Source organism: Mandrillus leucophaeus, unplaced genomic scaffold, assembly GCF_000951045.1.
Source record: "Mandrillus leucophaeus isolate KB7577 unplaced genomic scaffold, Mleu.le_1.0 Scaffold165, whole genome shotgun sequence".
NCBI classification, from domain to species: Eukaryota; Metazoa; Chordata; class Mammalia; order Primates; family Cercopithecidae; genus Mandrillus; species Mandrillus leucophaeus.
Window position 1 is genome coordinate 2409826 of NW_012101643.1, and position 14982 is coordinate 2424807.

Consider the following 14982-nt stretch of genomic DNA (forward strand, 5'->3'; position numbering starts at 1 on the left):
ATGCCTTCCTCACTAAACTTAATCATGTCTAACTTTTGATTTAAAGTTGAGGTGTGTGCCTCTTCTTTTCACTTAAACACTTAGAGGACTTCAAGGCTATTACAGAGTTATTAACTGGCCTAATTTCAATATTGTTGTGTCTCGGGGACTATGGAGGCCCGAGGAAAGGGAGAGAGATGGGGAATGGCTGGTTAGTGGAGCAGTCAAAACACATACATTGATGGATTAAGTTTGCCATCTTCCATGGGTGTGGTTCATGGTACCCCAAAACAATTAAAACAGTAACATCAATCACTGATCACAGAATAAGGTTTGGAATATTGTGAGAATTAGGAAAATGTGACACAGAGACGTGAAATGAGCACATGCTATTGGAAAAATGCCATCAAGACACATATTCTATGCAGGATTGCCACAAAACTCAAATTTTTACAAAATGCTGTATCTGCAAAGCTCAATAAAGTGAGGCACAATAAAACAAGGTATGCCTGTGTTAATATTAGACATTATACTTGTTTACAACTCAAGTCAAAAAAAAGTATTGTAAAGTAAGGTGACATATTACAAAGTCTCAGCTTTTGGAACCAAAAGCCCTGAATGCGGCTTGACACTTGCTAGCCATGGGACTATGATGAAACCTCTCAAGTTCTCTAAGCCTAAGTTTTCTCATCTATAAAAGGAGAAATACAATAACAGGCAGGGTAGTAGGATCAAAACCATGAAAAGAAAGGAAGGATGAAAGAAAAGAAAGGAAAGGAACCAAAATAACAACAACAAAAAGATGACAAAGAAAAAAAAATCAGTGATATAAAAGAACTGTATAAATTGGGACGTGGTAAAAAAAAAAAATGGTAGGTAATAGTAGATTCTCGGTGAATACATCCTTAGTTCTATTCAAATCCTCAAATTTGCAATTCTATTGCATCATATCTTCCCCATTTAAAAAACACATTTTCTCTCTAAACACAACTGTCACTTTTAGCTCTCTTTATTTCTTTTATCCTCACAAAGAAAAAACATTGTTATCATTTTGTGAGGTTCACTGCAACAACGATAAAACGCCAGGAAAGAGAAGGATTAGATACAGGATAGTTTGCTAGACTCACTCAGTAGGCTGGGTAATTCTTTCAAGCATACTGGCCTGGTACTGACAGTAAAAGCACACATTATTCCACAAGACAATCTCCAGGGACACTTGTTTACTCGCTAACACCATAAAATTAAACTCACCAATGGAAGAGTCTATGTGTTATCACACACAAGCCAAAGGGATGTTTGACACAAAGTTTGCACATTCGCTTGTTTTTGTAAAATGAAAGTAACGTTTCATCAAAAGGTGTTTCTCCAGTTAGACTTATTAGCAAAGATAAGCAAACCCCCAATGCCCAACATATAGCAACTGGGTTTGTTGCAGTAAAAGCCTCAGGCTTAATAAGCATCTTCACAACTGCTGACATTCAGTTCCAGCAGCACCCTGGAGACATGCCACAATGTTCCCTGGCTTCTAAAATGTCTTTACTGGAGAAATCAACATTGCTAGTATAATACTCTCAGCTAAGTATCCATTGATCAAAATAAATAATGATAAAGCACATGACAATGATATCTCAAGAATCACTTTTAGAAGTTTACCTACAAATCACTTTCTTCAGTGGCTCCTGTCCCGTTATTAAGGCTGAACATGTATCTGGCTATTTAGGCTGAGAAACGGTAAACTTTTTCAAGGACAAAAGTCAACTAAATCATTTTGGTGTCTCTAGCATAATGCCTGGTATGTAGAAGATGATCTATAAACATTTATTAACTGAAGTGAAATTTTAACTGATTGTGATGAATGCAAACAGGAACCAACAACCTCAGGTTTGCAAAGGTAAGCCAATAGCAGAAATGCTTTGTAGACTTTAGGAAGCGAACACCTTATCCAGATATTTATTATATAGGTAAAATTTCATTACAACTATCTTCAATAAATTTCTCTCTTTAAAAAATAATAGTAAGTACATGGATAGAAATGGTATTCCTCATTTCTAGGACTAGGAGACAACACTAAGTCTTTAGACAGTAAGTGAGCAGGTAAACAGAAGTGCTTGTGAGACAGTCAGATGCAGAAAAAATGCCTTCCTGACACTGCTCCTCTGTCTCCAGCCTTCCTGAAAGGTTCTTTGCTGTATTTAATTAGCCTTGAAGGCAGAGATGGACACAAATGTTGACAGCACGGAGAGAGCTTAGCAGGTAATTGTTACTTGACAGCAAAGAAGAGAACTGAGGAGTACAGGGACAGCTCCAGTCAATTTTCTTCTCTATCTAGAGAAAATAGCACATTGGAAAGAAGTCCATGACTCAAAAGGACTGTTGGCTGGACATGGATATAAGAAAGCATTATTTCCATTAGGTTTTCATTACAAAGAATAGTTCAAATCTACGCGAAACATATACTTACTACAGGTCATCCGCTCTCACATGGAAATGACTTTGTTATGAATATTAATTATAATGAGATATATCGGAAAGGGGTTTTACTTGTATGTAACATTCCAAAATCTAGCTTAATCATCACCAAGAACACAGGGTCCTGCTCTAAGCAAAGCCAACTGAGACTTGTACAGAGAAGGCCTTCCTGTAAAACTCCATTTAGCCAAGGTCTCATAAGATCTTGGTTCTAAAATCTGAGTTTACTGAAACGAAAAAGAGGATATGATGAACACCACTGACCATGGGAAGGAGCCTGATATTCCGGCCATTAGTGCCTCTGTCCCAACATCCAACCCCTGGAATCCTCTGGGCGGTTTCCACCCCACTTGAATAGCTTTTACTGTTCTTTATGTCCTTATTGAACTCGGTTAATTACTAACTTATTTCATCTGAAATGCTGTGTTCGCTGAAGAAAAGTACAGAACACAGTAAACAAAAAGAAATAAAAAATAACCTCTAACATCCACTGCCATGCCCTACTCTTCCCACCCATTAAAGAATTATTCTGTTCTTTGGGAGGCCGAGATGGGCGGATCACAAGGTCAGGAGATCGAGACCATCCTGGCTAACACGTTGAAACCCCGTCTCTACTATACAAAAAACTAGCCGGGCGATGTGGTGGGCGCCTGTAGTCCCAGCTACTCGGGAGGCTGAGGCAGGAGAATGGCGTAAACCCCGGAGGCGGAGCTTGCAGTGAGCTGACATCCGGCCACTGCACTCCAGCCTGGGTGACAGAGCCAGACTCCGTCTCAAAAAAAAAAAAAAAAAAAAAGAATTATTCTGTTAAAAAGTTGTTATTTTTAAATGGTAAAGGGGCTGAAAGAGGTGAGGTCCTAACTTACCGGAAATTATTGCAGCCAAGGACTACTCCGACTATGTTCTTGCCTATGTCGTGCACGTCGCCTTTAACAGTGGCCAGCACGATGGTGCCCTGGTAAGGGTCCTGGAAAGGAAGCCAAGCAGCTCAGCAAGGCAGGGTTGCTCAGGGCAGAGCACCTAGTTCTCCAGAGCAAGGCAGGGGCCAGCACAGAAAGCAACTCAATACAACCAAGAACACCTCAAAGACAGACCTGGAAACAAAAGCCCAAGCAGTTCAAAGGAGGCCCACCTAACGGGCTACCCCAACGGGCTTCAACCAAGATCAGGGGTCCCATCCTTTCAAAGAACAGCTGATGTTCACACACAAAACAGCCCCACAGCTAAAGACCACAGCCTTAACTCTGGGTCGGGGGGAACCTATTTGACGAATGTTTACTGTTAGCAATTAAGGGAGAGGCAGGGGAGAGGGCAACAGGTCAACTGTACGTGTGTGTCCCATCCAAATCTGAAAAACTACAAAAGCCCAGGCAGAGGGCACATGAGTACCTTTCCTCAGCACTGCTGTTCTGAGCATCCCCCACCACTCCCCCAAATTAAGAAAAAAAGCAAAACAAGAAGGTTTTTTATCAACTCTGTTTGTCTGAGCTATGCACAAACACAGATCAATGTAAAAATTCAGAATCCTAGGGGCCAAAGCTGCCCGAGCTTCACAAGGAGCTAAACAAGGTCAAAAAGCTTAATGATTTACTCTGGTGGTGCAGCCAACAAGAATTAAATTGAATCCAGAAGTGGTGCCAAGGACATCACCAGCAGAGAGAGACTATTCAGTTAAGAGTTTTCTAAAAACAAGCATGACTCAATTGCCTCAAGGGCAGGGACAGACCTTTGTAGTGAGTAGTGCCCGGCACAGTACTCGGCACATCACGGGAGTTTTGTAAATGACCGGTTAATGAAGGAATACAGGAATGAAATGGCATTGTCTTGAAAACATAGGTTTTGATTGAAAATTTGTATCTATATTAAAAATGTGATAAAGCTACATTCAAAAGAAAGTCTCAGAGTACTCTGATATTTGGTTAAAAAAGCGACAGATGTGGGATCATTTCTCTATTTTATCCTCAATAACGAACACAGCCAAGCCTGACTGCTTAGGCCCCTACCACCACCTCCGGTCTTCCAGGTCAACTCACTGAAGGCCCATAGGCCTGAACAAAACGACTTGCCTCTTCTTCTATTGTGCCGTTAAGCACTCTGGTTTCTTCTCTTTCTTTTTCCATGAAAGGGATAAGGTGGCCAACAGCCTTCTTCATAACCCGGGCTGACTTTATAACCTGAGGAAAAAAGCATAGAACCAGGCATCTTTCCCAAACCACAGGAACAACTGCTGATGGCCACCTGTGAAATTTGGGCACGCATTAAGAATGCATGCTTTGACTTCAGGACAGCCACACTGGAGTCTTTTGACAGTAGGCAGAATAAAGGATAAGCTCCCTGGAGGGAAAGCCAGTGAATAATAAGGGACAGCAGAAGGAAAACAAGGCTAGAAATCAAATGTTGCAATTTCTTCTTCTGAACTTTTGCTTGTTTCTTTTTCCTCTGTCTAGGAGGCCCTCTATCTTTTATCCAAGAGTTCTATGTATCCTTCAGGACCAAAGCTTCTCCACCATGAGCCCATTCCCAGCCTACTCTTCTCAATCCCCAGCTTTACAACTCACTTAAAATCTAGCCTTACATTTAGGCAAGATGAGGGCCTTTTAGTTTCTCAAATGCTGCAGTCACTAACCTACATGCTCAACAAGCATGTGTTAACTGATGTGGTTAGTAGCTGCTGTAAATCAGAATAAGAGTTCTGGTTTTACTTTAAACAAACCACCTAACGTACTGTTATTTAAAACAGAAACATTTGTCTCAAAATATGCATCCTTACAGATGAATAGCGCCTGGTCAAATCAAGTCTTAACGTTAGTAACTCTACATTTATCTTGGGTTTTATTTTACTTTTGGAGGGGAGAGATAGGTATTGGGGATAAGAGGTGATACAAAAATTAGAACATAAGGCCGGGCACGGTGACTCATGCCTGTAATCCTAGCACTTTGGGAGGCCAAGGCGGGTGGATCACGAGGTCAGGAGTTCAAGACCAGCCTGGCCAAGATGGTGAAATCCCGTCTCTACTAAAAAAATACAAAAAAATTAGCTGGGCATGGTGGCACACACCTGTAATCCCAGCTACTCTGGAGGCTGAGGCAGAGAATTGCTTAAATCTGGAGGGGCAGAGGTTGCAGTGAGCTGAGATTGTGCCACCGCACTCCAGCCTGGGCGACAGAGGTAGACTCTGTCTCAAAAAAAAAAAAAAAAAAAAAAATTAGAACATAAGGATTATGATAGATTATGATGCTGCGAATTTTTGGATGATTTCTAACATCCACACCACTCCAAAGATGGATTTTTCCAGATACGACTCCTAAACACATTTAGAGCAGGAATGACTAGCCAATGCCACTGAACTCTTGTTCAAATTAAAACCTGAGAAATACATCCCAAATCAGCATGTATTAAATAACAAAGAAAAGATGCAACTGTGAAAATTTCTCCCCATCTTTTGCCAACCTGAGGTAGAAACATTTTTCCAGCTCCAAAAAGATCACCAACAATTTTCATTCCATTCATCAGGGGTCCTTCAATTATATTGAGAGGTCGGGGATATCTTTCTTGGTTTAACCTGGCTTCCTCAGTATCCTCAATAATATGTTTTTCAATGCCCTAAAAAAAGACAAGAAAAAAAAGATCACCTAAAAAAACTGCATTACCTCCACAGAGCCATCATGAAAATGCTTAAGAGCATAGGTTCCAGAATTAGAGTGCACGGGTTCAATCTGGCTTCCTATCACTAATTTAGGCAATTCAATAAGCCTCAGTTTCCTCAATTAGAATATTACAATAGTATCTCATATGTTTATTTTGAGGATTGAGATAAAGTGCTCAGCTGGCTTTACTGATACAAAGTAAATACCTCATACACTTCCAAAACAGAATGTTGTATGCAGTAAATACATACAATTTCATATGCCAATTAAAAAAATGCTTTAAAATGTACCTCAGTAAAATAAGCTAATAGAGAAGGACTAATAAGTTCAAATGCATCATAAAATACATTTTGTATCTTAGTGTTTTACCAGATTATACATTAATAAATACCTGTGGGGAGATCAGTACGTTTTCTCACTGTAATGCTGTAGGGTTGGGGAGAAACGACACTGGATGGGGCCCTTAAATGAAGTTCAAATCCATGAAGCCTCCACTGACTTATCCACCCTTCAATGACAAGCCCCACTCCTCCAAGGTCCCCAGTTCAATGATCCTTGGATTGGCCGACTAGCTCCACAAATTGAAATATGTGAATCTCAAAAGGTGCAAGAGTTAACTATGTTAAACTCCAGAGCCAAAGAGGAAAAAAAAAAAAAAAAAGAACTCTGAGATTCTCCAGACTCACACATGAGGAAACTGTAGCCAAGAGATTATTGGATCTTGCCTAAAGCCTAAAATTCCAACTATGAAACTGACTTGCTGACCAACTGACAGCAACTTAGTCCAGGACAGGATTCGCAGCCTCAGCACTACTGACACCTGGGAGGGAATATTCTTTGTTGTTTGGGGCTGTCCTGGGCACTGTAGGATGTTTAGCAGCATCCCTGGCCATAGGATGCCAGTAATACCTTCCACGCACAGTTATGACAACCAAAAATGTCTCTGAACGCTGTCAAATGTGCTATGGTGGGGGGATTGGGGGACAGCAAGGGGGACCTCCCCAGCTTGACAATCAGTGGTCTAGAGCATCTCCTTCTCCAGCTGCTGTCAGCACCACACCGCCCGCAACAGCACCAGTCAGCCACGATGAGGCTCCAGCCCTCCAGTTCAGGCTCCTGTAACTCACCTTCACAAGCGCATACTCAAGGCGTTCTTCGACAGGGCCATTTCTCCACTCATCAGTCTGAATGACTTTCTTCCCTCCTGTGCCTTGAGTCTGAATTGAAATTGAAACCAAGAAATGGATACAACTCGTCACTAACAAAACTGTTTGATGGCAAAAAAATAAAAAATAAAAACCTGTATCTTATTCTTCTTTTACTATTCCAGCCCCTAGTAGACTGTCCAGCATAAAATAAGATCTCAATGAATGTTTGAGGGAAGGGGAGGGAAAAATGAGAAATCTTTTAGGGTTTGAACAGTTAGTGTAGAGACAGAGTAAAGTTCCATTCTTTCCTTTCCCTCTTTTCTAAAAATAACAACTCAAGACAAAATATTTCCAGGACAGTAAGAGAAGCTATACTCCAAACCCGATGAGCCTTCAAAGCTCTCAACAAGGATCACCACTACCCACAAACAGATGCAGGGAGGCCATAATGAAGCTAAGTCAGACATCAAAGGTGGGCACACCAGGAGGTATGACACAGACTATGCTCTCAAGGACTCTGCCATTGTTATGGTTTGAAGGTGTCCTCCAAAAGTTGTGTTGAAAACCTAATCCCCCTCCCCCCATGAATGGATTAACGAGTTAATGACGGATGGATTAATGTTGCTACCATGGAAGCAGGTTTGCTATCTCTCTGGCTCTCTTGCTCTTGCCCTCTTCACATGAGATGCCCTCTGCCATGTTATGACACAGCAAGAAGGCCCTCACCAGGGGCCAAGGCCATGCTCTTGGACTTCCCAGCTGCTAATTAAACTTCTTTATAAATTACCCAGTCTTTGGTATCCCGTTAGAGCAAACTCATGACTAAGACAGCCATATCGTAAGAGAGGTAGAAAATATGTAAAGAAAGAAAGAGAGTATATGTCAAGGGCTGAATGAGTACATAATATAGACTAGGTACGTATGAATTTTGAGGGAGGAATGGTTATTGTAAGCTATGGTGGCAAAGAAAGGTTTCAAAGAAGCTGAATGATGAGAGGGGGCAGATTCAGCAAAGGAACAAAAGCGCAATGATCGTGGCACACATGATAAATTGCATTACTTTATTGTTTTCTCCACCTCAGCTGGTGGTACCAGCTGCCAAACTGGAAACCTAAGTATCACCCTTGAATTTCCATTCACTACTCAAGTTCAATCAATCACCTCATCCTAATGATCACACCTCAATATTTTTCTCTCCACCCTGCCTCCATTTTCATAGTCCAAGAACTAAGTGGTCTCTACAGTCCAGAATCATTCTGGTCTCTGATTCATCTTCCACACTGTAGCCAAAAAGATGCTTCTAAAATGCAAATCTGATCCAACTGCTCCCTGTGAAAAAAGTCTCTGTGTAAGTTTCCTATTGGTTTCATGACATGGTACTGATTCCTTACTACACTATCCAACGCCCTGATGAGATGGTGTGGCTGTGACCCCACCCAAATCTCATCTTGACTTGTAGCTCCCACAACTCCCACATGTCGTGGGAGGGAAGCAGTGGGAGGTAACTCAATCATGGGGACAAGTCTTTCCTGTGCTGTTCTTGTGATAGTGAATAAGTCTCACAAGATCTAATGGTTTCACAAAGGGGAGTTTCCCTGCACAAGTTCTCTCTCTTACCTGCTGTCATGTAAGATGTGCCTTTCGCCTTCTACTATGACTGTGAGGCCTCCCCAGCCACGTGGAACTGTGAGTCCATTAAACCTCAGTTTCTTCATAAATTACCCAGTCTCAGGTATGCCTTTATCAGCAGCGTAAGAATGGACTAAGACACCTGACCTGGCTTTCTCCTATAGCTTCCTCTTCTGCCATTCCCAACAAGCTTCAGCCATCCATAACACTTCTGTTTCTTATGCTCTCCATCATCTCTTCACCTCCAGGCCTTCACATTTGTTCATCTGACATACATTTATGCAGTACCTTTGACAATGCCAGACTCTGGCTAGATGCAAATCTCTCTCCCCTGGCAGGGACCACAAGCACTGCACTCTACTCCCAAACCTTGGCCTGGCTACCTCCTTTATTTCTCTCAAGTCTCACCTGACCTATCACGTCCCCTGGGAAGCTTTCCCTGACCACCTCTAGTTTGAGGTCAGAATCTCCCTCAGGCTTCTCCTAGCATCCTGCACTTCCCCTCTCACAGCACTTGCTGCACTGGGTGACAATCGCCTCTATACATTTTTGCATGTGTCACTGAGCTGTAGGCTCTAAGACGGTAGGGGTACATCTCTCTTACTAGTTAGATCCTCTAAGTTCAATCAAACGAATGGCTCAGAGCGACACTTCAGTAAATATTAGCTGGATGAATTAATGCTACACAAAGACTGATTTTGCTGGAGTAATGTTTGTCCAGGGTGGTAGAGGTCAAGTCACAGAGGGCCAAAAATCCATGCTGTGGAGTTTAAATTTAACCTTCCAGGCAATTGCATGGGAAGAAAGGGGAGACATTATTCAAAGTTCTAAAGCTGCAGATTAACATTCCAAGTCACATGTTTAAGGGAACCACAAAATAGGGAGAATATCTGAATAGTCCCTGATGAAGACCTGGACTCAGTAGTGGTAACAGGAGGAAAGGAAAGGACAAACATAAAGGTATTAATAGACAATAACTAAGAAGGAGAGGAGGGAGAAATGCAAATCAAAACCACAATGAGATACCATCTCACGCCAGTTAGAATGGCGATCATTAAAAAGTCAGGAAACAACAGATGCTGGAGAGGATGTGGAGAAATAGGAATGCTTTTACACTGCTGGTGGGAGTGTAAATTAGTTCAACCATTGTGGAAGACAGTGTGGCGATTCCTCAAGGATCTAGAACCAGAAATACCATTTGACCCAGTAATCCCCATTACTGGGTATATACCCAAAGGATTATAAATCATTCTACTATAAAGACACATGCACATGTATGTTTTTTGTGGCACTGTTTACAATAGCAAAGACTTGAAACCAACCCAAATGCCCATCAATGACAGACTGGATAAAGAAAATGTGGCACATACATACCATGGAATACTGTGCAGCCATAAAAAAGGGTGAGTTCATGTCCTTTGCAGGGACATGGATGAAGCTGGAAACCATCATACTCAACAAACTAACACAGGAACAGAAAACCAAACACCACATGTTCTCACTCATAAGTGTGAACTGAACAATGAGAACACATGGACACAGGGAGGGGAACAACACACACTGGGGCCTGTCAGGGTTTGGGAGGCTAGGGAAGGGATAGCATTAGGAGAAATACCTAATGTAGATGACGGGTCGATGGGTGCAGCAAACCATCACAGCATGTGTATACCTATGTAATAAACCTGCACGTTCTGCACATGTATCCCAGAACTTAAAGTATAATTTAAAAAAGAAGAAGAAGAAGAAGAAGAAGAGAGAGGAAGAAGGAATTGGGGAGAACTCCAAGATTTAGGGCCAAAGAGGTAACTGGAATAATAACAACACAATGACTCTCATATGTTGAAAAACCTGAACGAGATAGTAATCAAAAAAGAAACCATCCCTCTAATGTTCACAGTTCCATCACTTGATACCTGTAAACACCATTTGTTCTATTAGCCACACAATCAGACAATTCCTACCTGGCGGATGGAGTTCTGCTGTGTAAAAACAGGGCAGTGTGTTCCAAACACTCCTGAAAAAAGGCTCTGGTGTGTCCACAGAAAAATACCACAATGTGCCAGACTTATGGGGTGGGAAGGGGGCAAAAAATATGTGATTATGGACAGAGGCAAAAGAGGATACAAAGAGCAGTAAAGAATTCACTGAAGTGTTGGAGGTTGCGATGTCTAAAAACTATCCCACCTGATAGCTATGTTCCAAACCTGATGAATTTGATTCAGGAAAGCAATACTTAAAATGAAACAGTACAGTTAAAAGCAGTTATTTCAGAAATACACAATGGCATGCTGAGGTCCATCTTACTTTTCATGTAGTTATTCAATAGGGAGTTCTCCATGATATACATCCAAGGTGCTACACAGTTTTCACACACTAAGGAAGACCAGACCCAGGCACACTGTGGAAGCTTAGTAGATAGAAAGCTACAAAGCAAATTGACCAAGCAATTGTCGTGTCCATCTGGCTACTCCTTGTATCTGTACGTGTACAAAGCTAAAGAGAAAAACTACTTCTTCCCACTCTAGAGTTGCTTCTGCCTCACAGGGGCCTCATGGTTGTGTAGGTTGTAAAAGGAAGTAAACTGCTGCAGAGAAAGCCAAAGAAGAATGTGAGCCCAAATGACGAAGGGAGGGATCAAGGCCAAATCAAAGAACAGAAAATTTTCCCAGAAAGTATCAAGAATATTCTCAAGCTCCAGGGTCATTCCACATCCATTCTATCCAGAGCAGCAATCCTTCCACTCCACAGAAGGCCTGGCCTCCATTAGGGTACCCTTTAATAAAGATCCTCCACATAAATTACATGGTATCTGGAAATTTTTATTGTCAAAAATAATTTACTTACCACAAGTCAGTCTGAACTCAATCAGGAAAATTATTTTTCAGAAAAATCCCATTCCTCCCCAAATGTGAGATTAGAGAGCCTTGGAAGATCAGAGGCAGTACTCTTCCCACCAGGTTCAATAATATATCAGACAGGAAGCTGGGTGCAGACTTCTTCATTTGCAATAACCGAAAGAGATCATTCTCTTATAAAAGAGAAAAAATTCCTTGACTCTTATTTTCCTCATAATATTCCTGCTCTTCATGCTCCATTTGCACTCAGCGCATCCTAAGGAATTGCTACACAGCTGGCGACTTCCAGGAGTTATTAGAGGATACCTATTTTGGTTATTAATTCTCTTAACGGCAACGGAAGTCACCTTGAAGGTAGACAGCCTCCCTGACAGAGAGGTCAGTGGCTTATGAGAAGCCCTCATGGTTACATTAAGAATGAGGAAATTCTTCTATGATGAATTGTTAAGCTCTTGCAATTGCTATTAAGATTTCCCTCACTTTGACAGTGCCTCCAGGGGCAAAACCTCTTGGTAGCTCAGCATGACATACAGAAATGAAAGCTTGTAAACAATTGCTAAGACAGTACAGACCAAAAGAATGTCTAGCACAAAATACAATGCTAAAAAAACCTGAAATGGGAATGGTCTTACAAATAAGGAGCCCCTTTCCTAAGTGAGAGGGCTGCCTCCTCTGGATAGATCAGGGAAAAGATAAAAACACATCATTTCACGGGTTAATTAAGAACTGTCTAAAATGACTTCATGACAATAGAGGCTATGATGCCCCTTTGGCCTTCAACAGAACTCTCTGACAGTTATTAATGAAGGGCCCCCTACTAGGTAGAAGATGGACCATGACTCAAAACTGAATAGTGTTTAACGCCCATGTCTCAGCGTTCAAAGAATAAGACAGGACTAAGCACTCTGTCTATGTGAACAAAAACGGTTAATAGGAAAAAAAATTAAAATCTACGGAATGTTTCCTAAGTAATGTGCTGAGAAGTAGAACTTGATTGTATCTGCCACAACCAAATGAGACATTCTGTCCTGGGTCCACATGAGAAACTAGAAATGTTTTTAAGGAACTGAGAGGAGGGTCATGTGAGCTTTGGCACAGTGTCTGAACTCCTTTCAGCTTTGTTGAGCCTAAGGCTTCCATAAGCAATTTCAGAAATCTAAGTCTTACTACCAGTAAGGCCGATAAAACAAGGATGTGGTTACTCTCAGAGTGCCCTATCCTTCTTCCAGAGCATTTTATTACTCTTCTGTAGAAGAGGAAAAGTTGGCTGTTCTATCAGAGCTAAATTCAGATTCTAACATGGAAAATATTAACAAAGTTGGCAAGAGACACAAAAGCATCCTACCACTTTCTCAACATGCTTTGTCGGAAAAATGTCTTCCTTTGCCATCATTCTCTGAAACAGATTAAAATGCAAGTTCTTTTGAGGTAAAGATCTCAACTTTCCTTAAACTGAATTCTAGGAAGCAGCATCTATGATAGATACTTCATGTGCCTAGGACTGCGCCCAACATGTAAGTGAGAAACAAGCTGGTGTTTGAATTAGCTATAATTATACTCATTTTTTACAGATCAAATGTGCACAGACTTCAAGCCTTGAACTGCAGAACTTTGCCACAGATGGACTAGATCCTAACATAAACAGATATACAAACCAAAACATGTAACATTGGGGACCACGTAATGCTAACACAGCCACACAAGAAAATCCAGAACAGCTATTTCAAATAATGAGGTAGACAAATATCAAGTAAAATGGAAATATGTTCCCAGTACACTGCTAAGAAAAAAATATTACCATAAAAGCATCTATAGTTCTATTTTTGTAAAAAAAAAAATGTGTGTACATGTACCTATGCATGCATATTCATTCTGCAAAGAGAAAAAAAAAAAACCTCCCATTACTTAAAGGTTATAACAAAATCTCAAGTGTTTAACTTTGGGTGGTAGGATTACAAGTGATTTTTATTTTCTTCCTTTGCTTACCAGAATTTTGTAAATTTTCTAGAACTAATATGTTACTTGGTACAAGAAAAATAAATTTTACATTTTAAAATAAATTTAAAGAAACCTAAGTCCAGAATACGGAAGCAGCCTAGGCATGGTCTGTTTATCCTTCCTTGCCCTAGCTACACCACCATCTCTGCAACTCTCTGTAGAAATCTTCAGTGATCTAAATATATGATTTGATATTTGCTTCTATTTCACAATGAAGGTCTACTAACTGTGGGTGAGTAATACATTTAAAGACAGGAAAAATCCATCCATTAGAACACTTGTCTGTCTACCTGGGCATAACGTAAGAGCTTCTCCGTGGCCTCAGGGTCTTTATTCCAGATGAGATCTTCACAGAGCTGCAGAAGTTCCTTATGGATATCATCATACACAGGGAGGTTTCCAGCATTCACTATCCCCATGTCCATGCCAGACTAAGGGCAATACAAATAAAAATGAGAATTTACAGTGATACCCTAAGTCAGCGATCAGCAAACTTTTTTCTGTAAAGGGCCAGATAGAAACTATTTTAGGCCATAGCCTCTGTCATAGCTACTCAACTTTGCAGTTACAGCATAAAAGCAGCCACAGACAAGATCCAAGTGAATGGGTGTGGCTCTATCCCAATAAAATCTTATTTACAGAAACTGGGAGCAGGCCAGACTTAGCCTAGATGCCACACTTTGAAAATCCCTACCCCAAGTAAAAGCTGGTTTCCGCAGGACAAACAGTTCTTCTCCCATACCTTGATTGCATGGTAAAGGAAAACCCCATGCATTGCTTCTCGAATGGCTTCCATTCCTCGGAAGGAGAAGGACAAGTTGGAAAGACCTCCACTTATTCTGGCTCCAGGTAATGTTTCCTGGCAAAAATTTTAAAACATGAGAAGATTCCCCTTTTTGCTAAAAACAGCAATCATATCTCTTAAGCTTTATATAGGAGTCGAAAGAAAAAAAACAAAAAACAAAAACCATCCGAAGTTCAAAGTAATTCAGAGCTTCCTGTTACTAGACATAGAGCAAAGCTTGCTGTATTATGGTATCACAAAGGTGCTGCTTCGTAAGTAGTTTTTCCTACTAGACTCCATTCTCCCTAAGGAAAACACGTGAGTACACACATACACACACACACACACAGAAAGACAAAGAGGAATTCCCTATTCATTAAACGTACAAATTACTAGAAGGCTTCCATAGCCTAAATGAACAGACTCCCTAGTTCACTATAAACTTGACCAACTATAAAAGGACAAAAGGAAA

General features: G+C 40.9%; 1 protein-coding gene across 2 annotated transcripts in view; it reads right to left on the reverse strand.

Moving 5' to 3' along the window:
• MTR (5-methyltetrahydrofolate-homocysteine methyltransferase) overlaps positions 1-14982 on the reverse strand; it is a 103011-nt gene that overhangs the window by 31213 nt on the left and 56816 nt on the right. The window contains exons 17-22 of one of the 2 annotated variants that reach the window (XM_011976375.1): positions 14469-14585; positions 14017-14157; positions 7224-7313; positions 5900-6052; positions 4515-4622; positions 3315-3415 (exon numbers count right to left, since the gene is read on the reverse strand). In XM_011976375.1, coding sequence (XP_011831765.1) covers positions 3315-3415; positions 4515-4622; positions 5900-6052; positions 7224-7313; positions 14017-14157; positions 14469-14585 — 710 coding nt within the window. The remainder of the gene's footprint in view (positions 1-3314; positions 3416-4514; positions 4623-5899; positions 6053-7223; positions 7314-14016; positions 14158-14468; positions 14586-14982) is intronic. The other variant, XM_011976376.1, reaches the window with a different exon arrangement.